Source organism: Nerophis lumbriciformis, linkage group LG09 (assembly GCF_033978685.3).
Source record: "Nerophis lumbriciformis linkage group LG09, RoL_Nlum_v2.1, whole genome shotgun sequence".
Lineage (NCBI taxonomy): Eukaryota > Metazoa > Chordata > Actinopteri > Syngnathiformes > Syngnathidae > Nerophis > Nerophis lumbriciformis.
Genome location: NC_084556.2, coordinates 22,447,376 through 22,475,329, shown reverse-complemented (window position 1 = coordinate 22,475,329; position 27,954 = coordinate 22,447,376). Strand labels below are relative to the sequence as shown.

The following is a 27,954-nucleotide window of genomic DNA, read 5'->3' as shown; positions in this document are numbered from 1 at the left end:
AGAGCAAAACATGTTTATTATGATTCAGTTAGATGGCAAAAAGCAGTAATAGACAACATAGTCATGGGACACTTTATTAAGTACATCTAATGCAAACAAATACAAGGTTTCTATGGAAAAAAATGCACTTCCAAAGACAATAAATAATTCTCAGCTTTAGGTCTTCATTGACAATATCGTTGTATGGTCACCAAAATTTGGCAAAGATGCTATAGAGTCCTCCACCGCAACAACCACAATATTTGTGCGGCCCTGGTTGTGGAAAGTATGTCATCAAGGTTTGCATCACAAATTAAAAATGTGTTCACTGATTAATCATTTATCATTTAATCCTCACAATCAGCTGTGCTCCTCTTCTTCAGAGTCCTCTGAGCTGTTTAGCACCGCAGCACTGAGCACTTGGAGATCCTTCAAAAGAGTACGAAATCTCACTGGTGGGATTACAGACAGTCAGAACAGTCCAGTGTGGAATGACTGAGCGGTACGATGAACCCCACTCACCCTCTTGTTCTCCAGTCGTAATGCCACTCTTGTCTGAAAGAGTTCCTGCAACATTTTGCAGAGCTGAGGTGCAAGCTCTGGGAATGTTAGTGTTCGGCGCTCTCTGCGCCACGACAGCCTGGAACAAACTGACAGTTGGTCTAACGGTTACATCAAAACTGATTCCTTAAGTCTCACCTGCAGTTGGCGTCCGTGCCGCTCCATCTCTTCGATTTCTCTGTCCCTCCTTAGTACATCAAACTGCGCTAAAGACTTAACTGCAAAAGCAAATGGAGTGAGTCCTGTATTATACAAAATTGACTTTTTAATTATATTAAAACACTAAGACCTGTGCCTTTTTGTAAAATAAAGCCTGGACTCTTTATTTTATGTTGATTTGTGTGATATATGGCATCTATTACAAGTGCAGAGTTACGGTGTATATATAGAAAGTAGATAAGTACACAAAAGTGCTTCCTAAAGCCACGTGTTCTGGTGTGGACAAACAGCTGATTTTAAAAATCAATATATTTTTCCTGTCTTCAAAATAATAGAAAATATGTGGATGATAGAGTAAGCACTAAATACTAGGCTTGGGTTGATAAAACAACATCAATATATATCACAATAGACACTTAATTAATATCAATACAAAATGACTCCGATAAAACGTTCCATATATATACTGGATACTTTGGTAGGAAGATACTGGAAAGAATGAAAGCACTCGCGGTTTGGTAACTCGAGCAAAACATAAAGTGATAGTGTGTAATTAGGTGGGACACGCTAAACAGCCAACTGTGTAACAGTATCAACTATCACATTTGGTTGTGCCATCTTGCTGTCTCGCTGTTGATTCTCTGCATGGAGTGACAAGAGAAAGTAAAAATGTGTACTGCAGAGAGTGAAGAAATTGTCGATAAAACAGGAGAAGTCACCTCGCCAGTATGACACTCTTATAGGATTTTTTCAAACGGACCAAACTCTTTCGTCACACTCATCTTTCTTTTCAACCCACATCCGTACGGAAACAACAGGAAGGAACTAAAGTGCAGGACTGTATAAATAAAATATAACAAATGTGCTACTTTAAAATAATAATTTGGTCTAATAATATTTAAATAATTACCGCATAACTTAAAAGCTGCATTCCATACTTAAATATTAAGAATAACCGACCAAATTAATTGTCACACAGACCACGTAACTTTCTGCCAGTAAACCTGCAAAATATTGTTCTTAGGTTTCTCTGTTTACAGTTTATTAAGCATTTTTTACATATTCGTAATTGTTCCACCTTAATTTAAAGAGCTTATTGCTAAGTGTTTATTGTGATTTTAGAATTTAGTTTACATTGATTTGCTTTCTATGGTTGTGTTGACATTTCCTTTCCTTTCAGCTTTGATAGCTGAGAGGACAATAATCACAAGGTTATATATAAAATAAAAATGTTAACATTTGATATTTTTCCCCTGGTCAATATTTTCCATAGGTCATAAATAATAATTATCGATATTGATCAATATAAAAATACTTTACATTGTAATACAGCTTTCAGCCATGTCGCCAAACCCTACGAGATACTGTTGTCCACTGCAAAGGACATTAAACAGAAAGTAAACACATACAAATATCGTGGTGCATTGTTTTCACCAAAGAGGATTACTTAAATGGAGGATAAAAGGACCTTTAAAGGGCAGTCTGCTATGGGGTGATGTCCGCTGAGCCCCCTACCTACTTTGGTGTGCTCTCTCTTAGCCGTATTGACTTGGACCTCCATCTCGCTCAGCTTTTCAGCACAGCGGCTCTCGATCTCTAATATCCGTGCCTCCAGGACTGTTGGGAACAATGTGCGTTATTTATCACAAAAATGCAAAGAGGGTGTAAAATGTAATCGACTGAATTTGCTGGGAGTCTGGGACAAAACTTTCTTACAGTAGGATTTTTCCTAATCTTGGAAAGTCGAGCTGACCTTGACTGTTCCTGCTTTAAAACTACGAGTGAAGTGGCGGACTGATCCCAGATATAATATGTGGACACTGCGATGAGGGACATGCCTGAGGTGGGATTTACAGTGACCCCATTTTTTCTCCTATATGGCTCCAGCTCATATGAGTAAAGGCAGAAAACCCCACATGAAATCAGATATCCTCAGAACTCAAGCATATGTGGATAAAAAAAAAGATAAGTTGGACATCTGCCAATGTTTCTGCAGTGGAAGAGCAGGGATTGACTATAGATTGTCATGGAAGCAAAAAAAAAAACACACCTTGGGATGTCCTGGTTTCGAGTCCCGAGCCGAAACTTTGACAATAGATCATAAAACTGAAAATGTTTTATAGCAAGTGACTAGAGAAAACACATTAACATATTTTTATAAAACATTTAGAATTTTCTATTATTGTTGTCAATCAGATAATTTATTACATGTTTTTAACAAAATAAGGTGGCTAAACCACTATAACTAAACAAAAGTAGAAATGATTATTGGCTCCCATTTAAATAATTTGGGTTTTGCCTCAAAGTCTTCCTGTATCTAGACATTTATTCCCAGAGTTTGTAAACAATAACAAACATTTTCCCAAAAATGTTTTTGTAACAATAAGAACAAGAAAAATAAAAGGCTCACAATACCTTTGACAGCTTCTCGCCTCAACTCTTGTCCACTTTCTCGTTGTATTCTTTTTTGTATTTTGTATTCTTTTTTTTTTTTTAGTTACTTGTCTGCACTCAGCTGTCCCTGACGCCTACATGCACATCACATCACCTATAGGTGAACCACTCTCATGTGCGCTTTAAACGAATCATCGAATCAACAAATTACAAATCGGTGCTTTTTTCTAAACAAATTAAACAATTTACTCAATTATTGCCACCCTAACTGGGACACCGCTGTGGTAAAGATCGGCAGGGCATCAGCCGATCAGTTACAAAAAAGCAAATATTGGGTTGCGATCCGATCCCATGTGCTGGATAGGGACATCTCTTAACACACCTTAGGTGCACAGACCATTAAATTGGAAAGACAATGCTGGTGTTCAGGGCCAGCCCCTGGCAATAACAATCTCTGCGGTTGTTTAGGGCCACGGCGACGAGGGGGGCAACCCGGCCACCTGATTATGGCAACTGGTCACAAAACTGTGGTTGTCGTGCTCTCCAGGTGTCTGCTTGTTCAACTTTGATGGACTGAATTGCCTCATGGATACAATTATACATTCTTTGTGCTAAACTAAGATTTAGCAGTAAGTCAAAATGTCCTTTTGTAATAGTTTAGTTCGATTTAACAGGATCGTGGCCACTTCCATTCAAAAGCCGATAGAAGATATAAAAACACTTGGAAGATGCGGGTAATGGGAGTCGCTGTTGACGTTTTGTATACATGCTGCAAGTGTATATATGTATATACGGTAATGTAGTAAAAGACACATCTATAACAATATGTAATATGTACAATATTTACTGTATTTTGTGAAATGTAATCATTGCCGGAACTAATTATTCGACACATTTATTCCCGTTTCCACAGCAGCGCACTTCTGACTTCGTGCAACAACGTGTGTCTGACTTCCGTAAACAAGGCGTGTGTGTGTTCTAATCATGGCAGACATGGTAACAAACAATAAAGGCAACTATTTTTGGACAAATGAGGATTAACGACCTTTTTGAAGCGAAATATTCGGATGATGAACTACTGCTTCTAGAAGCGAACACGAAGGAAGAGGGAGACGTTGGAGCAGAAAGAAGCCGAGAGAGTGAGGTGAAAGTCACTTGAATCTGAGAAATGTGAAATTTGAAGCCATGCTATTTTGATATAAGTGGCGTGCTTACCCAAAAACGTGCCCGGCCAGCTGGACCCAACACACAACTGTCCATCGAGTGAGTCACACTTTATATTGATCATGATACATGCAGCAGGTCATGCGGGTTATTACAACTACAGTACATACACTGTCTGGCTAGCAGTGTACAAACAAAACATGAAATGTGGCCCAATACTTTACAGATACTGTATTGTGATTGTTCATGTTTTTCAATCAATACAAATTGGTTTCCTATCGCATTGTGTTGTGCATTACAAACTCAAAAGCCATTTGGCTGCCGACACAAAAGCTAGCTTACGGCTAATACCGTAGCACCCTGATGTGTGAACACTTGAAAAATAGTTCTTCAGTGTTCGCTCTTACGATAACAATGTCGCTACAGCTTGGTTATTATACAGGTTACGGAACGTAAATGAAGTATTGTTGCTGGTTTTTGAATTTTGACGGTTTCTGAATGCACTATTAAAGCGATTTAGAGGTACAATTGATTGCTCCCATTAGCTGCATTGTGAGCCACCAAGAACGAGAAGTTTTTTACAAGTTAGAATGCAAAAAATAACAAATAATTATTGCGAATGATACACAAAATTCCTAAAAAAATGCATTTCCCTGTTAAGTGGATGATTAAAACAAATTCAATACATGCGTTTTGCAAACCGATGACATTTTTTCATTAAGAAATATGTTACAATATATCTCCTATACAAAAAACGTCTTGCAATATGCATTTACTCGCGTTTGGATTATTTCAGATGCATGAATGGGCTGCACTGTTATAGTCCACAGCTTCCCTGCAGAGCGCATTGTACACATGCAAAAAATAGTTTGTCTGGATTGCAATTCTATATTGCAGAAAAGGTGTTACATATTGTAGATGTGTGCTGCTTGTTCAACACTGAACACAAATTGGTGATCATAGTAATATAAACATGGAGGAAATTTTGTATTTTCATGGGCAAATTATGCCAGTAGTGCACGCAAAATCCTCATTTGAAAAAAAGCATGTTGTGCCATTTTTGCAGTTATGAATTGTACACAGTCTTAGAAAATCACGTGCAACACGCCCAATCATCATACTTGCCAACCCTCCCGACTTTCCCGGGAGACTCCCGAAAATCTCCTGGGGCAACCATTCTCCCGAATTTCTCCCGATTTCCACCCTAGTCACATAACATCTACGGCTTTTGGAGCTTAGTGCACAACTGCACATATATGTCTCTGTTATCCATAGGTTTATATATAACGCATAAAGTAGGCAGGCACGGAGCTATTTCTCAGCGTGTGTTTATTCCAGCCGGCACGTTAATACACTGACACACAATATCCGGATTCCCATCATGCAAAGCTGTTTAGTTTACAAGAAGGGCATGAGCATACTCTTTTTCCTGAGGAAGCTTAGGTCCTTTAATGTGTGCAGCAACCTGTTGGAGATATTTTATCAGTCTGTTGTGGCCAGTGCCCTGTACTTTGCAGTGGTTTGTTGGGGGAGCAGCACCAGCAAAAGGGACTCAAACCGGATAGATAAACGGATCCAGAAAGCCGGCCAAACTATTGGCACGCAGTTGGAGGCGTTTGTGTCAGTGAGGAACAGGAGGACACTGGACAAACTGCTGGCCATCATGGACAATCCTGCCCACCCACTCCACCTGACAATTAAGGGACAGCGGAGCTCATACTCCAACAGGCTCCTTCAGCCTCCTTCCCGCACTGTGCGATTCAAGAACTCCTTCATTCCACACTCCATCCAGCTGTATAATCACTCGCCATATAGCAATAGATGATATTTGCCTATTACCTGACACCTTCTATGTTAGCTACTTCTATTTTTTGCTGGATCTACTCTCTATTTTATGCTGCTGCTGTCACATATACTGTATATACTGTAATATTGTACATGGTCATTGGTATACATTATATATATGTTATAGACATAATATATCTGTATACAATGTTCCCTCTAATTGTTCATGTGTCTGAGCAAACACAAAAACTCCCTGAGCATTCAGTGGAGCACATGTGAGCAACATCACACGTGGCAATACCTGCAGCACACCTGTCTCAAACCAATCTTTTATAATAACACTCAAATGAGAAGAGTCATTTTCATGAGAATATTTTGTAATATTAGTGATTTGGCCCACTTGTAATGAAAATAAAAGACATATTGTTTTTCATAAGCTATGGATTAGTATTGTACAATATGTCTGGGTGGGGGTCCTGCTTTGGAAATCATTTGTGCCCCTTTCAGAGATCACATTTAGTTGCCCTTAAACATCCTCATGTTGCACAATGAAATGTAAGCATAGGATTAAGTGTGCATTCCTGTACCTTTCTCTAGTAACAGCATTCCATGATTAATATCAATAAATTAACATTAAAAATAAATGACAGTAGAATAAGCACACGTATGACTGAGGAGTCATAGTGTAACTTTGTGTGGTGTTTGACTTGTCCGACTTTTTGTGTGGCCATAAACGCACCAGTGGTTTAGTGGTATGCGTGTTGGTGACAGATGACAAGTTAGTTTTGGCCTGGTTTGTACGGCAGAAAATGACTAGTTTTTCGAGATAGAAATTTTTTTGCTGATGTTTTTGGTATGGTTATGGCCGAATATAAACAGTTTTGCTCAATAAAGTGATCGATATAATTCCTGTCCTCGAAGCATCTCGATAGACGTTACAATAATTGAACGGTGTTCAATTGAACGGTGTTGACGAACACCGTTAGGGCCGCTTGTTGTCACTGTCACTCAGAGTTGCATTTCAAAATTACACAGAATAAATGTGTTTAATTTGTTTAGAATTCAGATGGGTTTGATTTGGTGCGCGGCATATATTTGCTGTGCGCAGAGGACGCAATTGCGTAAGGCGCGCACCTTAGAGGGAACGTTGTCTGTATATATAATATACTGTACACATGTATATATTCGTATACCGTATATGTTAGATTTTTTATCGCTATATTAGTCTATTTATACCTGCATTGTCCTATCCATCCTTACACTTTCCATCATTGTAACTGAGGAACTGTGTTGAATAATTTCCCTTGTGGATCATTAAAGTTTGTCTAAGTCTAAGTTTAATGCATTGCTTCAAAACTATGGCAAGTAGTAATGTCCAAAAACATAACAGAGACGAAGCAGAAGAACGAAGAAGAGACATGGCGACGACGAGTAAGAAGAAGAAGAACGCTTGGAAGTTCCAAAATGATTGGAAAAAATAATTTCAGTTCATCCAGGACAGCTCGAAAGGGAAGGGGTATGCTGCCTGCAAATTTTGTAGATCAGACTTCTCCATTGAACACGGTGGCCAAACGGATATACTCATTCATGAACGGATTATTTAAATATATATATACAAATATAAGAAATACTTGAAAATATATGCACCCCCTACCCAAACCCAAATTCGGAGGTCTCAAGGTTGGTAAGTATGCCAATCATAGTACACACAATGTTATAATTTGCGCACGCTGTTTAGCGCGTGGTATTTGGATCTTAATAGATCAGGCCCATGGTGTCCTTTTTCATAAGTGTTCCATTTATCATGCTATGTTTACTTTTTCAATGAATGCTGAAGTGGCATAGTATTTTGATTTGACTTCGAAGCGATGGATATCAAAAACTTTTTTTCTTTTATTTTACATCTTAGGATCTTTCAAACTATTGTTTCCACTTCTTCATATAAACTTTGACATTATCTGGAATATTAACACTTGATTATTGAACATATTGGATTGAACTGTATTGTAGTTGTCAAAGAAGTCTTCTTGTTTATTGTTCACACGTGATTATTTATAGCAAAAAAAACAAATTTTTACAAAACTTGTAAAATTTTAATAATACATTATCTATTAAAATCTAAATATAAAACACTGCATTTGTGTTGGTGTTGTCTTTTATACACACCCTGGCTCCCCAAACCTACTTCTGGTCGCCAAGAGTAAAGATTCAAGGAACTTTATTGTTGAAATTAGCCATGCAAATGTTACAAAATGAGTAGCTTTTGGCCATTTTAATTTTGTAAATGAAGCTCTCAGAAGAAAACATTTTTTTGGAGACCTTTGTATTATAGTGACATAGGTATTTGTGACATCACTCACCTTGTTTGTTGTGCTCCTTCTGGCTGAGCAGTTCACACTGGAGTTTCTCCTGCGTCATCTTGCTGTCCTCTAACTGGTCCAAGACCTGCTGCAAATTCTGCTGGACCTCCTCTCTGCCAGACATGACATGCTGGACCTCCACGCAGCTCTGCTCTAGCTCCTGCTGCTTCTGCACCAGCTTGTTCTCATCTGAAAGGAACATGAGACAAGATACAATCAAAAATTGTCGGATACGAGAACGTTTCTGGGCCCGTGGAGGGTGCTTACACTGTTCTTTCATGTCGGCCAATGCCTTTTCAATCAACTTTGGGGTTCTTTTGAGCTCATGCCTGAGTTTGCTGTTCTCTTTGGACACCAAACTAAGTTCTGTCTGCAAATGTCTAATGCTGTGGACCCACAAATACAAGATAGCAGAGGTGCACATCTCAGTTGACGCTCTCTGGGATAATGAGTAATTTATTGTGACTACCTCTCAGCAGCCTGTTCTGTCGGTTTACTGGCCTGCTGGACTTTGTGCAGAGCAACTCTCCTCATGAACAAAGCTGTGAAGCAAAATCATTGGGATTTACAAGACTGTCTTGAAATAAATTCAACACAAGTCACAATAACGGCACCTTGGACTGTCTCTACTCGGCCTCTGGCGAAATTCAACCTCTGACCAAGGGTGTTGAGTTTTGCTTGTGCGGCATCCACTTTTACCATGTGATGGTGAAATGCAAGACTAAACCTGTGAGGCACAGACAGCATCATAATACGTTAACATTAAAAATATTGTTCCCCTGTGTAAAGTTGCATTACCCGTGCACAGCCTCTGTTGTGCTTTTCATTTCCGCCTCTTTGCTTAGACGACATTCTTTCAGCTGTTGGATCTCTTTGCAAGCCTGTGCCAAGTTATGTTGCAAAGTCTAAGAGGAAAAAACATACATTTATAGTACCAGTAGGGTTGGGCATCAATGTGAACCAGTATTACATTTCAACTCTCCCGAAATTGTTCAAGTTATTAAATGTCGATTCCAATTTTCCCCCAAAAGGGACAAGTGGTAGAAAATGGATGGATGGATTCCCATTCTCGATGTTTACTCTGCCACAGAGGTGGCTAAGCAGCTAATTGTCTATCTTCATATACCGTGCGGAGCCGCTCCTCTTAAGTTAATAATCCTCTATTTGGGCAAATAAACTGCAGTTCATTATCTGCAGTTTATGATCACTAGGAGACTGGAAGACCAGGCTAAACATGTTACAGAGCAAGAGCAAGCAGGAGCAGGCAAGCTAATAGTTAAGCATGCCGTTAAATTAACTTGAAACAACAGAAGAAGTAAGTACTTACTTAGTAAAGTTCAAGAAGTGTAGATGGAAGCGCATTACAGAAGAAACTAAGCAGCTATTAACAGGAAATTTAACAAATAGAGTAATTGGGGGCGCAGATGGTAGAGCGGCTGTGCTAGCAACTTCCGTCATCCTAGTCACGCCCGTTGTCCTTGGGCAAGACACTTCACCCTTGCTGTGATGTTAGCGCAACACATGGCAGCTTCCGCCATCCATGTGTGAATGTGTGTGTGATGTATAATGTAAAGTGCTACAGAAATACACACCATTTACCATTAATAAGAGTTAGGGGGAGGATAATATAACAATAACTGTTGTGCTGCACTGTTGCTGTTCAGCAACCGCTCTCGGGTATACACTTAAGTGGAAGATGTATGGCATCAGAACAGTGCCAAAATTCTTGCAAGTAAAAACATAGTGTGTGCACGCAGACACAATTTGCGTGCACGCAGCCTCCCTGTGAGTCTTTTTGCGTTTGTGTTATGTATTTCTCTTTCACGCAAACTCACTTTACGCTCATGATGTGTCTTTCTCTTTCTCTACACGTGTGACGTTTGACCCTTTTGGCACTTAGGGGCGGGCATTGAATCAGGGTCTCTGCAGGTTTCAACAAATCAAATTTAGGACTTTTTTAAGACTTTTTTAAAGACCATAATGAATACAATTTAAGAAGATTTAATATCCTTAAGGACAAGAAAGTACAAAGACAAAGGAAAATCACAGGGCAGGAAAGAATTGTAAGTATAGGATTTGATTCACTGCTCTTTCACATTGGAAAACAAAATGGTTTAAATACACCAGAAGCTTCTCTATTGTAGCTAATTAAAAATAATATTAGCAAACATCATAACAGCCAATTTTCAGATATGCCGTAGAGCTATTTTCTTGAAAAGGTGCAGTGTGCTTTATATCTTGCAAGTGTTTTGATGTAACAACCAGAACATCAGCAATGGTAGAAGACACTTTAAAGTCTTCATTTAACCCAACATTAACCCAACATGCATATTTTTTTAAATGTGGGAGGAAGTCATAGTATGCACACGTACAAACTCCACACGCGATTCTAACCCAGATCTCTTAACCGTGTGGCCTGCATGCGAACCATTAGACCACATTGGGGCCTTCATATCTATCACAACAAAACCAGCTGTGATACATGTGCATATATTCCGCTGTATAAGTGCATATATTGTGCACAATCAGCAGAAATTGATAATTGAAACACAATTCTGTCTAAGTTACTGTTACAACGGTGTGCAGGTGACAAACTAACATCAACTGTAACAGCATTGTAACTGCTGACTTGGGGTGACTATATCTCATTTCAGTGACCCTAAATTACCGTAATTTCCGAACTAAAAGCCGCTACTTTTTTTCCAATGTTTTGAACCCTGCGTCTTATAAAACGGCGCAAAGGATTTGATGGATTTTTCTTCACTAATTAACTATTTAACATTTTTATATCACACCTACAGAGACACTGAAAAGGTGTCTTATTGTTTGTACTATGGCGTTATCTTTTGGACGAGTACGCTCACAGCAGGGGCTGTGGGTTGAAAATATACTTCCTGTTTCATGCCTTGAACCAGAAGTATAACCATCCACAATGTTTCTGCTCGAACGGATTCTTGCATTCATCACTCCAAGCAACATTTTCAAATGTTACAATATAACAATTCATACTTACTAAACCGTCCCATGTGTGATGTCTGTACAAGTGTTTCCATGCATTGTGTACGTGTTGTTGTAATGTACCGTAATCAAGCTAGCATCGTTAACATTAACGACTATGCTTACAGAATTACGAGTGTCTGTGTTGGTAAAATTAACTTACATTGGTATTCTTTTTGTATTGTTTCACTTTTGTAAATTCACCAAAACGTCAGTTTGGAGTTATTGAGTGTATTTAGCTGATTGGAGAGCTGGCTTCCGCAGCTAGCGGGTCCATGACGATGACTTGTTTTTTTCTGTTTTACTGCTGTGACAGGCACCGTGCGGAAACAATTAGGGTATGTAAATAAATATTTACAAAATATTCCGCAACGTTATATGTCTGCGACTTATAGTCCGGTGCGGCTAATATACTATATGTAAATATATGTAAAAACATTATTTTCTTCTAAAAAAAAATTTCACATACCGATGTGCTCTATAGCCCGGAAAATACAGTAAGAGTACCTGTCACTTTACCACTGAAATTGGGCACCAATCTTTTTTTTTTCTGGTTACTACAGTTTACAACAGCAAGGTACCATTATGGTACGAGGTTTTGGTGTGCACATACTCCCCAGTGTAGCAGGTATTTAATATATATGTTATGCATTCCACCAAAATTCCCTCACGTTTTATTTAATTGCTCTATTGTTTTCATTGGCACTTTTATTTTGTAATTTTTTTCAGCAAATAGTTCGTTTTGGTAGCATTTGTCATTTTATTTTGAAGTCCTACCTTCTTCCGGTAGTGACGTTGTCGTCCTCACTTGCTGTTGAGACATGCTGTGAGGAGGTGAGTGTTTTTCTCTTCTCTCGTGTTTTAAAGAGAATGTAACTGTGAAACGAGGTTATAAGTTACTCTTGTGCTGCTAATGTTGCTAACATGGTCATGTACACTTGTTTTGCTCAGAGTTTGAGTGTTTTAGCAAACGTTTTGCCAGTGTACTGTTCTGTAGCACTTCTCACTCACACACAGTGGCTGCGGCACTTCATTGAAGTTTTCCCTCCATTTTAGACTGGTGTGCTGCAGAGTCGTGTGTTAATGGTGCCGCATTATTTCCTGTGTATTTCATACAGGTATGTTTCTGTTGCTCCCAAAACTTTATTCTATTCTTCTGTAGTTTTAATTCATTGTTTATTTTGCTATTGTATATAATATTTGACGGTGGATATTAATTTTCAGTGTATTTGTAATTGTGATGTATAGGTTTTGTGACATTTGTGGATGTTTTATATAGCATTTCTGGTCATTTAAACTCACTTGCTGTTGAGACATGCTGTGAGGAGACAGGTGTGCTGCAGAGTCGTGTGTTAATGCTGCCGCATTATTTCCTGTGTATTTCATACAGCAATAAATACGCCACCTGTTTCGGCTAAAGGCAACCACCGAGTCCCCTTGTCTTCCAAGCAACACCAGCAATACACAACGCAGACTCGAACCGGCTACACCAGTCATCAATACGAACTAACCTCCTTTTCCACTTTCTCCTGGCCCAGCTCAGCTATCTTGGCGTCCAGATTACGCTGGAGGAGAGTTGTGCGATGCTGCTCCTCCTGAAGCTGTTGCTCCATGAATTTGAGCTGAAACATGCGCCACACTTTTGTTTCAAACACAATGAAAGCCACAGAGCTACTGTTTTGATACCTGTGAGAAATGCTGTTCCCTCTCGCGTCGCAGCTCCACGTCCTTCAAGCGGAGCTGGACGCTCAGTTTGAACACCCTGTTCCTCCACAGGTGAAGCGCATGGAGGCCATCAGGTCGCTTTGTCACCAGTGGGTCTTTTGAAGCCTGTTTGAACGTATATATAGCACTTCAGGAAATGCTAATATTTAGCTTGTTTTAGCTCGTGGGCTAGAGCTCTTGACTCTCAATCTGTGGACCATGGTTCGAGCCTCAGGCAAAGTGAAGCGGTCTAACCTAGGCAGGTTTAGGTGGGTGGTGCAGCTGTGTGAGAGTATGATTGTAAACTCTATGACGCCATAAGAGTCACGTTGGACAACAAGCTGACATGTCGGGCTTTTAGCTCATTGACTAGTGCACTTGACTCTGAATCTCTGGACCCTGGTTCCATCCTCCAGGTAGGGAACACAATGTGCTGTGCAAAAGTAAGACATTGATGTGACTGAGCAAATTTCCCATAATCAAGCACTCACCTCCTTCAGCATTTTATTTTCTTGGAGGGAGACAATCTCACTCATGGAGTTAAATCTGACAGTCAAAAGCTCTGCGGTTCTCTGTAATGCTGAATTCTCTTTGGTCAGCCTCTACAAAATAAAAAAAATCCACAATGCACTACTTTGTGAATTTCTTCACAAATCTGTCAAAAGGAGCAATGGAAAGCACTTTTAATTTGGTTTAAACAATGTGTGTGTTGTATAGACCTCAACATCTTCCAACTCTCCTTTGTCATTGACCGGCTTGCCAATGTAATTCCGGAGGCTATGCAAAGTTTCCGATAGTGTCTCATTGGCTTGTATGGTTTGTCTGAAAAACAAATGTGATCGCTTATCAGAAATGTGAAATCAAACTTTGGTTGACTTTGCAGCTGAAATGCAGAACCTTAGTTGTTCCTTTAGCTCATCTCTCTCCGCAGACACCATTGTCAGACTGCTTTTCAGCTGCAGCGCCTCCTGGTTCACAGTCTGAAATTTGCTCTGCAGTTCAATATTACATTTTTGGGCCGCTTCTAACTCCACATAAGACGAGTCGCGCAAGAGTCTCATCTGAAAAGGGAATTTAGAGATATAAAAGATGGGTGTTTTAGAGTATGCTGAGGCAAGATTGTTCAAAGGGCTCTCATTAATTATGAATGGCAATTGCTCGTGCTTCACCTTTCTTTCCATATATTTAAATTCTAAAAGTAATATGCAAATACCTCTTCCTCTTGCATTTGTTGCAATTGCTGTGACAATCTAAAAGACTGGTTTTCTGCCTCCTGCTGCCTGCTCATCTCTCCTTTAGCTTCCCTCTTCTTCCTCAGCTTCACAAGTTCCTCATCAGACTCCCTCTGAAGTATTTGTAGCTGCAAAACACAAGTGACACAAACACCAAACTGAGCATCGAATGTTTTTGCAGTTTATTTCGAATATGCACACAGTTACAATATAATACATCACATATTCCCATTTTGTCATTACATGTCTGAAAAGCAGTAGGAAGAAGCAGAGCCTATTTAATTTCCATTAAGGCTGAAACAACGCGTCGACGTAGTCGACGTCATCGGTTACGTAAATACGTCGACGTCATTTTTGTGCGTCGGCGCGTCGCATATTTACGTCACACCACTGTCATGGCGGCGCGCAGAGCAAACGATGCGAGCGAGGGGAAAAAAACACGCCAAAAGTCCTCAAAAGTGTGGGAGTATTTTAATAAACGGCCTAATAATGTTGTTTTATGCACACTGTGTCGAGCGGAAATGGCGTATCACAGCAGCACAACGGCTATGAACGAGCATCTAAAAAGAAAACATCCGACAGCGTTCTTCCCATCACCATCAACGAGTCAATCATCCGCGTGAGTATACGTTGTCATCATTACACAAAAACATGAATGTGTCATTTGTATCTGCGTTGTAAATTCATAAACTAAAACACCGTTTCGCTCTGAGAGGCGCGTTTGGCGTGCCTGTTCAGTGTTTACAAAGACGCGCTCCTCTTTAACGCTAACGTTAATAAGTTGTACAAATACCTTTTACAACATTAACAGTTACATATACTATCTTTAACGCTAACGTTAATAAGTTGTGCAAATACCTTTTACAACATTAACAGTTACATATACTATCTTTAACGCTAACGTTAATAAGTTGTGCAAATACCTTTTACAACATTAACAGTTACATATACTATGTACAAACGAACAATTAACTTCACTTTAATCATACTATCATTGTTGTGTTATTAAACCAATTTAACAAGATAATGTGTGTAGTTTAATTAACCTTTTGTATTAAAGTAAGCTGTATTTGGGTATATTTAAAATGAAAATTAATTGTTGTCTCTTATGTTGCAGCAAACGACAAAGCAGTGTCCAGGATTTTTTTCCAAAGAGGCATGGGACTGAATGCACACCCCAAGTGGCCGCTGACCTGACTGATGGTGTCCTGGAAATGATGGTCATAGACATGAGGCCATTAAATATGGTAGAAGGGGAAGGGTTTCAAAAAATGATCAAACGGTTTCACTCTGGCTACACACTACCATCAAGAACCCACTTCACTAAGCTTATGGAGCAAAAATACACAAAGAAAATGAATGAAGTCAAAGCAATCCTGAAAAATGTGAAAGGAAAACTGACACTCACAACTGATGCATGGACAAGTATGGCCACTGAAGCTTACCTTGGTGTCACCATTCACTTTGTTAATGATGAGTGGGAGCTTACCTCAATTAACTTGACAACAATGCCCCTCAATGAAAAGCACACTGCAGAAAACATTGCCTCTTGGATTGAGGATGTTGTCAATAAGTTTGAAATAAACATAAAACTAGTACAAATCATTGTACATGACAATGCTGCAAATGTTGTTGCAGCTTTAAGAGTTCTTGAGGAAAGACATGGTGTTTCATCCCTCAGATGTGTTGGCCATACGCTACAGCTTGTAGTTAACCATGCTCTAAAGGACAACCACATCAGCAGAGCTTTAGGAGCAGCAAGAAGTTTGGTCGAGAAAAAGTGAGCTATCCAGTACAAAACTAAAGGTTAAGCAAAAACAAATGGGTTCTCCAGACCACAGCCTCATACAAGATGTGTCTGTGAGATGGAACAGTTCCTTTTACATGATTAGTCGCCTGCTTGAGCAGAGGTGGCCAATAACAGCAACTCTGTCAGATCCGGAGGTCACTCAAAGAGGGAAGCATTTTTTGGATCTTAAGGCTGACCAGTGGAGCTTGCTTGAAGAACTTGAACAAGTTCTGAAACCTTTTGAATGTGCAACTGTGTACCTGAGTGGAGAATCTTATGTAACAGTTTCCGCTGTCCCTCTGCTGGTCAAAGGGCTTCGGAAGGCTACACAAACTGCTTTTGAAAATGCATCAATCAAGTGTTTCCAGGTCACTGCTGCACGTGAGATAACATCCAGGTGGGAAGCCGAGACCACATTCAAAGATGATGGACCAAATGTGTGCATATTAGCAGCTGCACTTGACCCACGATTCAGGAAGCTGAAATTCCTGACTGCAGATGAGTGTTTAAAAGTTCAATACAAGCTGCATGCAATAGTTCTGGAGGAGAAAAGAAGGGAAAAGGAGACACACGCTCAACAGGGCACAGCAATGCAAGTGGAAAGACCAGATGCTGACAGGCGGCCTGTATCTTTACTAGACACACTTCTTGGCTCAGATTCAGATGAACTCAGCAACAATGAGGAAGACAACAATGACAGTAATGATGCTGAAATGGTCAGAAACGAGTTAGTGTCTTATTTTGGAGAATCCCCCATTTCCAAGGATGAAAACCCATTAAAATGGTGGAAAGAACATCAGGCAAGGTTTCCAAATCTGGCAATGCTGGCTCGGTCATACCTCTCAGTTCCAGCCACATCGACCCCTTCTGAGCGCCTATTTTCAGCTGCTGGGAATATTGTAAACAAGAAAAGAACCAGCCTCACCCCAGAGCATGTAGACATGCTAACCTTTCTTCATTACAACTGTTAGTCACTCACTGGAATGAGTAGAATTGGTTATAGTGTACTGTGTTGGACTGGATGTTTATTTTGCACATTTTAAAAGCAATACTTAATGTTTACAGTGCTCCAGAATATTTAGATTGGCACAAATGTTTACAGTGTTACAGAATGTTTTGCCATGTTTTCAATGTTGACTGAGTGGCCATACTTTTTTTTTTTGGAAATAAAAGCCATGCCTTTTGGAAAAACTGGCCTAAATTTATTTTTTTCATCTTAATTTTAAATAAAAAAAATAATCGGTAAAAGGAAAAATAATCTATAGATTAATCGAAAAAATAATCTATAGATTAACCGATTAATCGAAAAAATAATCTATAGATTAATCGATAGAAAAATAATCGTTAGCTGCAGCCCTAATTTCCATAGCAATTGATAACACACTTGTTCACTTCTTGTGCTAAATTTGAAACACAAACAAACATAAAAAATAAAACATAAATAATGAATACCAATCTCATAAATAAATAGATGTAAATTGTGATTCACATAATGAGATGTCTATGGATGTTCTCATTCATCCAGGTCACTGTTTAATTTGTTTTAGAAGACGTTTCAAACTCTCATCCAAGTAGGCTTTATCATTTTATGCACATAAACTTAGATTGGTCAGATCTAGTCTAGCGGCTGGTGGCAAAAAAAAACAAATATGTATACTCCAAACACCAGGAGGGTGTGCCTGGGAAAGGATGGTTTTGCCCTATCATAGTGAGAAAAACAACTGTTTTGATGCAAATGAGCAATCCTACTGTTAAAGTCAACGACAGTCATTGAAGTGTAATTTTCCCTCGTTACCATTGAGGTATTGTGTGGCAGAACGATGGCTGTGGATTGACTACTACCAGTCCAACGTAGTCGGAATCCCCCACGTTAGCATTCCATTCAGTTGTGCGCGCGTGCACACACACACACACACACACACACACACACACACACACACACACACACACACACACACACACACACACACACACACACACACACACACACACACACACACACACACACACACACACACACACGCACGTAGCCACACCCACTATCCCAGGTGACAAGTGAGAAACAAATCTCTGTCTCTACATTTAGTACCTCAGGTAAGTAGGACTGTAGGTAAGTAGGACTGTTTTGCGTTTTGTTTTTACTTTCTGGGAAAAATATCGATATATATCGCCATTCCGCAAATGGAGCGGAAAACACAACCAACAATTGTAGGCTTCTTCACGCGACGAAGCCGGCCTACTTCACCGCAGTCTGTAGTCTATTGCCCCCCCAGGCTGTGGTGGCAGCGATGAGGTGGAGACGCAGGCACGTGCACACATAGGGCCCTATGGGTGCTTGAGCCCCTGCCCTTTTTTGCCTCGTCTTAAAAAGTGCCCTCTGCCTGTGTGTGTGTTTTTCTTTTTTTTTCTTTAAACAACATTAATAAATTCCTGTCAGGGATGTAAAAAAACAGCGGTACAAAAACTCCACGTTTTCTTGTAATACCGGGTTGTTTGAGCCTGCCGCTTCTGCCAGAGAGAGAGAGAGGGCGAGTGAGTGAGTAAGTGAGAGGAGAGAGAGCCAAGTGCGCCCCTGAGACGTGACAGTGGAGCAACTTGAACCTGTGAGTTATGGTCTAGTCGCCGTCCACTTATTCAGCATCTAATATGGGTAATATTTCAGAAAAACGCTGTAGTATTCTATTATTCAATGTGTCAGCTTCTATTTTTGCCGGACATCGGAGCACGGCGCATCAATTGAGCACGGCGCATCAATTCCGCACAGAGCAGAGCGGATCGTGCGGGACAGGAAGTAGTGTACAAAATACAAAATAAAACACCGGGTTAATTTTCAAAATAAAATGCACTGTGTTTCAGAAGCCTATGCACAGAAGAGAGGCTGTCTGACCTCCTTCTCCTCTCCATTGAAAAAGACGTACCGGTAGTCATAAATCACAATGATGTGATCAACATCTACAGGGACATGGCCCCCAGAAGGTTGCTGCTTTAAGGCCCCCAGAAGGTTTGGCTACTGATTGTGCACTGATTTCACAGCATTTCATGGAAGCCCTGAATTTACATTGAGGAGCATATTTGGGTATGGGTGGCCTCCATCCTACAGCCCTCGACTGGCCCCTGGTCCATATTTTTGGCCCTGTATTGCGTTTCAGTTGTTTAGTCTGAGCATTAAGTGAGAAAGACCATAAGTTACAACTTGATGGTGTTTTCATCAAGTTAAGGGAAGAAGGACAGATTTTCACATTGAAGTTTTTTCCATTTGGGTATTTATTTTTGTATTTTTTTTTCAAAGTTCATGTTGCACTGTTCAATGTTCAATATTGAAGTGCTTATCTTTAACAATAAATAGCCTAATAATAAACCAGTGTTTTGTTGCTTTTCATGTCTTCCAAGCCTATGATAATGTGAATTAACTCATTATGACAATAATTTGTTGACACAAAAGAAATGGCAATCACTTTTACCTACAAAGGACACACAGCTAAGTAGTTAGCTTCCTACTAGCAAATTTAATTTTACATTAATTTCCATATTGTGTAAAGGACCAAAAAAAAATGTCCTGCCCTTTTCTGACTTTGAGCCCCTGCCCCACTATAATCATGTGCACGTCACTGTGGAGACGTGATGGTGATGGCGACAGGAGAGACACCACCTTAACTAACAAATTTTCTGGGGGAAACACTGCATATATATATATATATATATATATATATATATATATATATATATATATATACAGCCCGGCCCACGACCAAATATATTTAACCCAATGCGGCCCCCCAAGTCAAAAAGCAAAAAGTTTGGGGACCCCTGGTTCATATCTCTCTGACCGCACTCACTTGTTAAATGAGCCATATGTAAAAATTACGGTTAAAATTCTGCAGTCCCCTCACCCTCTCCCTGACTGAGGTTGCCAGATATGCAGCCGAATTCAGCTCGATCGACTGGGCTACTCCAAGGAACTTCAAACTTGCACTGTATCTTACTAGGGCTGGGGTCGGCAACCCGTGGCTCCGGAGCCGCATGCGGATCTTTGATCATTCTGATACGGCTCAGCAGCTTACTTGCTGAACCCCCCGATTTTCCCGTGAGACTTCCGGATTTCAGTGTCTCTCGCAGAACACTCCCGGTATTAATATTCACCGATTTTCACCCTTACAGCTATAATAAGGGTGTGCCATGATGGTACAACATTTGGCACCCTATACAATCTGTAATAACAGCATGCTAGCCCAACCACTTGTTATACAATATGCATCTTCTGCTTACACACGTACGTGACAGCAAGGCATACTTGGTCAACAGCCACACAGGTTACACTGACGGTGACCATATAAAACAACTTTAACACTCTTACTAATAATGCGCCACACTTTGAACCAAAACCAAACAAGAATGACAAACACACTTCGGGAGAACATCTGCACCTTAACACAACATAAACACAACAGAACAAATACCCAGAATCCCATGCAGCCCTGACTCTTCCGGGCTGCATTATACACCCCTGCTACCACCAAACCCCGCCCCCACCCCAACCCTGCTCCCTCACACATCAACCCCCCCCCCTCTGTGCGTCGGTTGAGGTGGGCGGGGTTTGGTAGCGGGGGTGTATAATGTATCCCGGAAGAGTTAGGGCTGCATGGGATTCTGGGTATTTGTCCTGTTGTGTTTATGTTGTGTTAAGGTGCAGATGTTCTCCCGAAATGTGTTTGTCATTCTTGTTTGGTGTGGGTTCACAGTGTGGCGCATTATTAGTAAGAGTGTTAAAGTTTTTTTTATACCGCCACCGTCAGTGTAAACTGTGTGGTTGTTGACCAAGTATGCCTTGCTGTCACATACGTGAGCAAGCGGAGGCCCCATACAACGTGTGGCTGATCAGGTGCGCTGGTTGTAATGGGTGCTATATGCTGTACTATTACGGCACGTATGACGCTGACAAGCGCCATTTATTTAAAACCCGTGTGCCGCACCAGCTTCAAATTCCATATTAAGGTGTGGCCAGCGTGTCTGAGACCCCTGGTTTATACAAAGCAAAAAAAACTTTGTATGCAGTGTTATTTCATTTTAAATTTAAATCAAATATAATTTGTGAAACTGGTCAAAATGGCTCTTTGACTGGTAAAGGTTGCCGACCCCTGTACTAGGGGTTGAGATGCTGGGACCATAATAGCTGAATAGACAAGCGTTTGTCAATCTATAACTTTAATGTATTCATTTCTTCTGTTATTTGTTTTATCTTCTGCGAGTTCTCCGCTGAACAAATTGTGGTTGTATTGTCTGCAAATAATACAAACTTTAAATCCTTTGTAACTTGACAAATGTCATGTATATACAGATTGAACAGTTTTGGTCCCAGTCTTGAGCCATGTGGTACACCGCAATATATATTTAAAACTGTTGACTTGTGTTCTCCTAGCTTCACATATAGCTTCCTGTTAGGTAAGTAGCTTCTTACCCAGTTCATAATTAGTTGATTATTTCCTTTTCTGTCACATCCATGAGGAACATCGAGTTGAGATTTCTGTTTATAGTGTCATTCAAGTCCTCAATTGACAAGGGATCAGATCAGGTATCTTCTAGATTTGTGTCAATATTTACAAAGTCGTACTTGAAGCTTTCACTTTCAACTATATATTTCATCATATTGGTCATTTTGACCGTTTCTATCTGAGAAAAGTATTGAGGTGTAAATCTTCTGAGTACCATTTTTTATGAGGCTATTTAATGTGCCCCATGTTTTCTCGTTTAGTTTTTTTTCCTGACTGGTATTTGTTTTTCCTACTTACTTGTAAGATGCTGGCTAGGTTATTTTTGTAGGTTTTGTAATTATGTTATGCCTCTATAGAGCTTTGTGTTATACATTTTCTAGACAATGTACTTTTCTTTTAACAAACATTTGAGAAACCCTTTGTCATCTATGGTTGCTAGTTATTATTTTGCTTCTTACTAAGTTGTTTTTGTGGAGACTGTCATAAAGCATCATGAAAGAATTGAAAAAAATACCATATGCATCATCTACATCATTTTCACTGCAAACAATGTCCCAACTTTGTTCTCTCAGATCACTCTTCAAAGCATTAATACTTTTCTAGACATTGAGATGTCATTTTTTTTGTCTTTCATGTTCTTCTACCTGTAGTTTTCGTCATAAATTGGGAAAACGGGTAGAAGATCACTGAAATCAGTGATTAGAAGACCACTTGTATTATTATTGTCAAAATCATTAGTAAATATATTGTCAATGAGTGTGGAACAGCGGCCTGTGATTCTGCTTGGTCCTGTAATTTTAGGATATAAACTCAAGCAAACATTGCATCTATGAAGTCATCAATGGTCTTGTGCTTATTGGGGTTCACGAGGTCAATATTCAAGTCCCCACATCAGAAAAGTAAATCATTTTGTATCCTTCCAGATCAAAATCTATTGCTTATATGAAATGTCAGTGAGCCCCAGGTGATCACGGGCAACATTATTGTCAAAATGAAATGTTTGGTTTGGTAAACAAAATTACCTTTGAGCTTATTGTCTCCTTCTGTGCACGACAGTGCATGAGCTCTTCTTTCATTTGGCTGTGTTCAGTCCTCAACTTGCTTATTTCTTGATGCATTGTCTCCAAATCGTGACTCTGTCTGATGCACAATTGCAAAATCAGAGTGTGTTTCATCAAAAACATGTGACACAAACGTGACTCCTCCTTGTGCGTGTTAAAGCTACATTTGCTACCTGCTGTTGGCATTGTCTTTGACTCTCATCTCTTCCCGATATCTCTGCTCAGCCTCCTTCAGGGTCTCCATCTGCTCCGACAACCGCTCAGCCTCTGCTTTGTGCTTTTCAGCCTCCAGACACCACTCTACTTCCCATCTGGACGGCTGCTCGCCTCTCTCGGTAGATCTGTGTTTGAACAAATGGAGTTATTTGTGTACCTGCCATGCCCCCAGCGGATGGTGTCTTTGACCGTGCAAATCATAATGTGGAGTACCTTGTCCTCAAATCTGACGGGTTATCCTCTGGAGTGTCCCCTCCTAAGTTGTGTCCTCGCAGCACCCTGGTGCACTGATTTTCTTTACTCAGCGTTGATACGTCTCGTTGGCTCTGAGTGAAAACACGCCATGGATCTTTCGGTAAAGCTAGTGGGACAGTAGAGTTCATCCAGGAGACACGCTGCCGTGTGTCTGAGATTTGATCCATTGCAGGCAGTGTAGTAGCCTGGACACTTGATGCAAAATATGATGGAGGCACCAAGTCATCCTGGGGTTTTTCTGTGTAATGTGAAATGTGGATCAGTTGTGTGTATGCGGATACACAACTATTCAAACCGTCAGAATGCTTTTTCATGTTGTCGTTTTTCTTGTGTAGGCGTCAACTGACAAGATACTGCAAAGACAAGTGATACTGCAGCAAACATTTTATGACAAAACTTCAAAGCATTTTATTCTTTGTCCAATCAGATTGCTCTGATGTGGTGCTGGGGCTACGAACGACTTCCGTTCCTAGAACTGCGATGTTAAGTTGAGGAACTTATACCTACTTAAAATCACTCACACTGTACACAGAAGAGATACAAGATACTGTCTTTGCACTTAAAAAGTACAAAAATAATTTGTTTACAGTCAACCCATTCTAGAAACTGGCTGATGGGTCTCTCAAAGGATGTATAAAGTACAGTAATACAAATATTAAATAAAAGTAATAAACAAAACGGTAATAAAAAAAATAGAATAACTGCTATACTTTTGAGACATACCGTAAAAAGGATTAAAGTGTCATGATGATCCCACATGACCGTTTGGACTTTATTCTTTGTTCCTTTGTTCATCATTTCCTGTATCGGTGCTCTTGTTTCAGTAGTATTTCCTTTTGGTCGCTGTGTTTAGCAGCACCTTTTAATACTTGCAGCTGTGCGACTGGGTAAGGCCTGGCAGACCGTGTTTATAGAGAGTATGGCCAACTCGGTTTCAGAGTCGGTCCCAAACATAGCGCCATGTACTGTAGTCACGTGAGAGGTTGTTGACCAATCAGTCAGAGTATGGCCAGATGATTTTCTAAATGATTGATCAAAAGCCCCTCACGTGAGCACAGGGCGCCATGTTGGGGACCAACTCTGAAACTGAGTTGGCCATACGCTCTCTCTACACGGCTATGTGCCTGGGCGATATACCGGTATTCCGAGTTATACCGGTATTTTTTAGAATGAGATATGTTTTTGAGACAATGCTACCATAGCGATATATGTACTCTTTAATGTCTTGACGCGGAAGTCTCTCTGCTCGTTCTGTCTGTGCTGGGTACTGTGTCCCTCCTCCTCCACTCACAGATTGAGGCGGAGTAGGAGCCACGCTCATTTGACACGAACTCCAGTACGAGGAGGAGTGTGTAAAGCATACCTGTCAACGTGCCCGTTTTTCTGGGTAAATCACGTATTTTGTCCTTTTTTCCCAGGGTCTTGCCGATACCGTTTTCCCCCCAGCTTTTGCTCTCCATGAAAAAAGAATCATCAGCAGTAGTATATATATTACTTTACTATTCTGATATTATTTTCAAGGCTTTTTAATATTTTTATGTGCATATACCTATGCATTAAACTTTAACATTTGCAAAAAATTACTCATGTTAAGTATTTGTTTCAATAAAACAACTTGACACAGATATTTGGGTTTGACTTTGTCTAAATGTATTTCTGGAAAATTATAGGTTATATATTTCGCATAACAATATTCAGCCAAAATATATTGAGATATGAGTTTTGGTCCTTATCGCCCAGCCCTACGACTGGGGATAGGCTGGTTCATTCAGGGATAGTCTGGTTCATTCAGGGATAATCGGTGCAATTTTAGGATAAAGAGAAGACAAGCAACTTGCAAGCTGAAGCTGGTTTAATTAGCTACCAGGCAGAAGAAGAGTAACACAGGTCTAGCAGAAACTCAGAAAGCTACAGGACACTTTAGCATACACAATATGATGAACCAGCACTGAAGGAAGGAACAAGGTGGAACTAAATACAACTAATTAGGTGTGCTGGAAAGACATGGTAAAGGTGCTGCTAAACCTAGAGATCAGAAAGGAAACACGACCAAAATAAGAGCACCAGCTAGGACAGAAAATTATAGCAAACACAGGAAAATAAAGTCCAAAATGTCATGTAGGATCATGACATAAAAGTTCAAATGGGAATAAAACATAGACCAAAAGTGATGTTGTCCGTACTCAGTGTAGCAGGACAACAAAGTATTAGTCAACCCTACATATTCATCCACCACAGGCACGTAACTTTGTACCCTCTTTTTTGGAAGGTATTATTCATTTATGGGAGTGCACGAGTTGTCGTAAATAGAAGACCATCTATGCTACTTGAACTAATTTTTACAACCACTAGAACTGGAGACTGCTAAAATGCAGCAGTTGGGCAATATCCTGCCCAATTCGATGCGATCATTGAGATCACATGAGATCGGCTGATAACAATACAGATACCGATCACATGTATTAACTGTAAATTTTTCTGGAGACTGCTGCTATGCAGCAGAGTTGGGCAATATACTGCCCATTTCGATGCGATCATTGAGATCGGCCGATAACAAAACAGATACCGATCACATGTATTACATTTTTCAATGTATTTATGGTGAATGTTATTGACAGTTATAACAATATTAATACAATACTTAAACCAGTTTATTTATTTATTTATTTTATTACATACAATTGTTTGATCAAAACAAAATCAATAGTTTACAGTTACTAAACAAAAGTAACAATTACTTTTTGCTTCATTTTATTGTTTTGGTTTTTGCCCTCAAAGTCCTCTTTTGTCTAGGGAATTTCCCCCCTTAGTTTGTAAACATTAAAGGGGCCTATTATGCAAAAACAACTTTTTTCACCCTTTGGTACCTGTTGTTGTGTATTTGGGGTCTGCATAAGTCCCAAAAAGTTTAAATCAAACCATGGATGTATTGCGGGGATACAGTATTTATAAAATAATCTTGCCTTCCTTCCTACTCCCGCCAAACTGTCCATTTGGAATTTGTTGTTTTTATGGACAAGCGGTAGAAAATGGATGGATGGATGACGTGCATATATGTTATATATGTAGTCCGACAATGTAGTCAGTAAGTTCCTTATTTTTCTCTATCTTCTTGTTGTGGGCAGACTGGCTCATACATGTAATGTACATGTATCCTTCGCTGTTGCCATTTCTAAAACAAAGTACCGTATTTTTCGGATTATCAGTCGCAGTTTTTTCATAGTTTGGCCGGTGGTGCGACTTATACTCAGGAGCGACTTATGTGTGAAATTCTTAACACATTACCGTATCCATCCATCCATTTTCTACCGCTTATTCCCTTTTGGGGTCGCGGGGGGCGCTGGAGCCTATCTCAGCTACAATCGGGCGGAAGGCGGGGTACACCCTGGACAAGTCGCCACCTCATCGCATTCATACATTACCGTAAAATATCAAATAATATTATTTAGCTCATTCACGTAAGAGACTAGACATATAAGATTTCATGGGATTTAGCGATTAGGAGTGACAGATTTTTTGGTAAACGTAATACAGTCTGCAGGGATACAGTATGTAAGCACACATGATTGTGCGTGCTGCTGGTCCACTAATAGTACTAACCTTTAACAGTTAATTTTACTAATTTTCATTAATTACTAGTTTCTATGTAACTGTTTTTATATTGTTTACTTTCTTTTTTATTCAAGAAAATGTTTTTATGTATTTATCTTATTTTATTTTATTAATTAAAAAAAAAGGACTTTATCTTCACCATACCTGGTTGTCCAAATTAGGCATAATAATGTGTTAATTCCAAGACTGTATATATCGGTTTCGGTTGATATCGGTATCGGTAATTAAAGAGTTGGACAATATCGGAATATCGGATATCGGCAAAAAGCCATTATCGGACATTCCTATACAGTAAATTTGAGTTTTGTAAAGAAATATGTCAGTACTGCTATTTTTTGTTTTATATTTATTGACTTTCTGTAAAATATTATCAAATTCAATTACTTTTTTTTTCCAAATTTCTGGCTTTGAAATAGAATGTGCAGTGTCACCAATGCATTTGTGTTCATTAATATACAATTTATTTGAAGAATTTTGAGGTTTACTCACCTTTTTAAACACACTGCTTTTATTATGAACATAACTGTACAATTGGATAGGATTTAATGGATACAATAAAACACAATTAAGCATCTAAAGCAACTTGTTTTTCCACTCTACTTGTACTTAAACGGATATTTCAGCCCCCTTTAGGTTCGATTTTTCTAAACAGGAAGTGGCAACAAATCCCACTGCCACAAGTAGATTGCTGTGGAAAATACATGTTTGAGCTTGAGCTTGAGTTTAAGTTAATTTCGAACATGCATGCATACAACATGATACATCACAATTTCCAGTTTTTCCATTCAACATGTTCGCTCACTTAAACCCTTTGCTCCCCACACTACGCACCACACTAAACACAATACTGCACGTCGAATAACTTACTGGAAATATCTGGTGAGGTGAAATCTCTTGGTTTGAATAGTTTTTCTTTCCCAGTGTTATATCCGTCCATCATCAGTTGTCTGCAACATTACAAGAAAGAGTTATCCAATGGCGGTGATTCTCAGACGAGTCGCATGTTTTTGCCTTAGTTATTGCGTATTGTTCGATACTTTATTCATTAACACTAGCAGTACTACTTGTCTTACTTTTGTCCTTATCTTCTACTCAAACGATAATCTACATTATATTTGAGAATTTGGAATATACTTTCAATAACGCCACCAAGCGCGTTGCATTGTGGGTAAGAACGCGGTACCTAGGTTACCCTGA

The 27,954-nt window shown here is 39.6% G+C and overlaps 1 protein-coding gene across 4 annotated transcripts; it reads right to left on the bottom strand.

The window, feature by feature from the left end:
• Nucleotides 1-58: 58 nt before the first annotated feature.
• cchcr1 (coiled-coil alpha-helical rod protein 1) lies at nt 59-27,954 on the bottom strand. Of its 4 annotated transcripts, none has more exons than XM_061962204.1 (20): nt 27,625-27,954; nt 23,104-23,383; nt 22,848-23,015; nt 22,636-22,753; nt 14,317-14,463; nt 14,001-14,164; nt 13,823-13,925; nt 13,595-13,705; nt 13,086-13,229; nt 12,911-13,021; nt 9,201-9,307; nt 9,017-9,129; nt 8,872-8,944; nt 8,670-8,788; nt 8,403-8,591; nt 2,215-2,316; nt 679-758; nt 502-619; nt 338-431; nt 59-252 (listed from the first exon to the last, which is right to left on the bottom strand). In XM_061962204.1, exons 1-19 carry the CDS (start codon nt 27,695-27,697, stop codon nt 340-342), a joined length of 2,412 nt encoding a protein of 803 aa, XP_061818188.1. In that variant the 5' UTR covers nt 27,698-27,954; the 3' UTR covers nt 59-252; nt 338-339. The 4 variants fall into 4 exon arrangements, 3 of the variants coding, with proteins under 3 accessions (XP_061818188.1, XP_061818189.1, XP_072769911.1); XM_061962205.1 differs by having other exon boundaries at nt 338-408; XM_072913810.1 differs by having other exon boundaries at nt 59-408.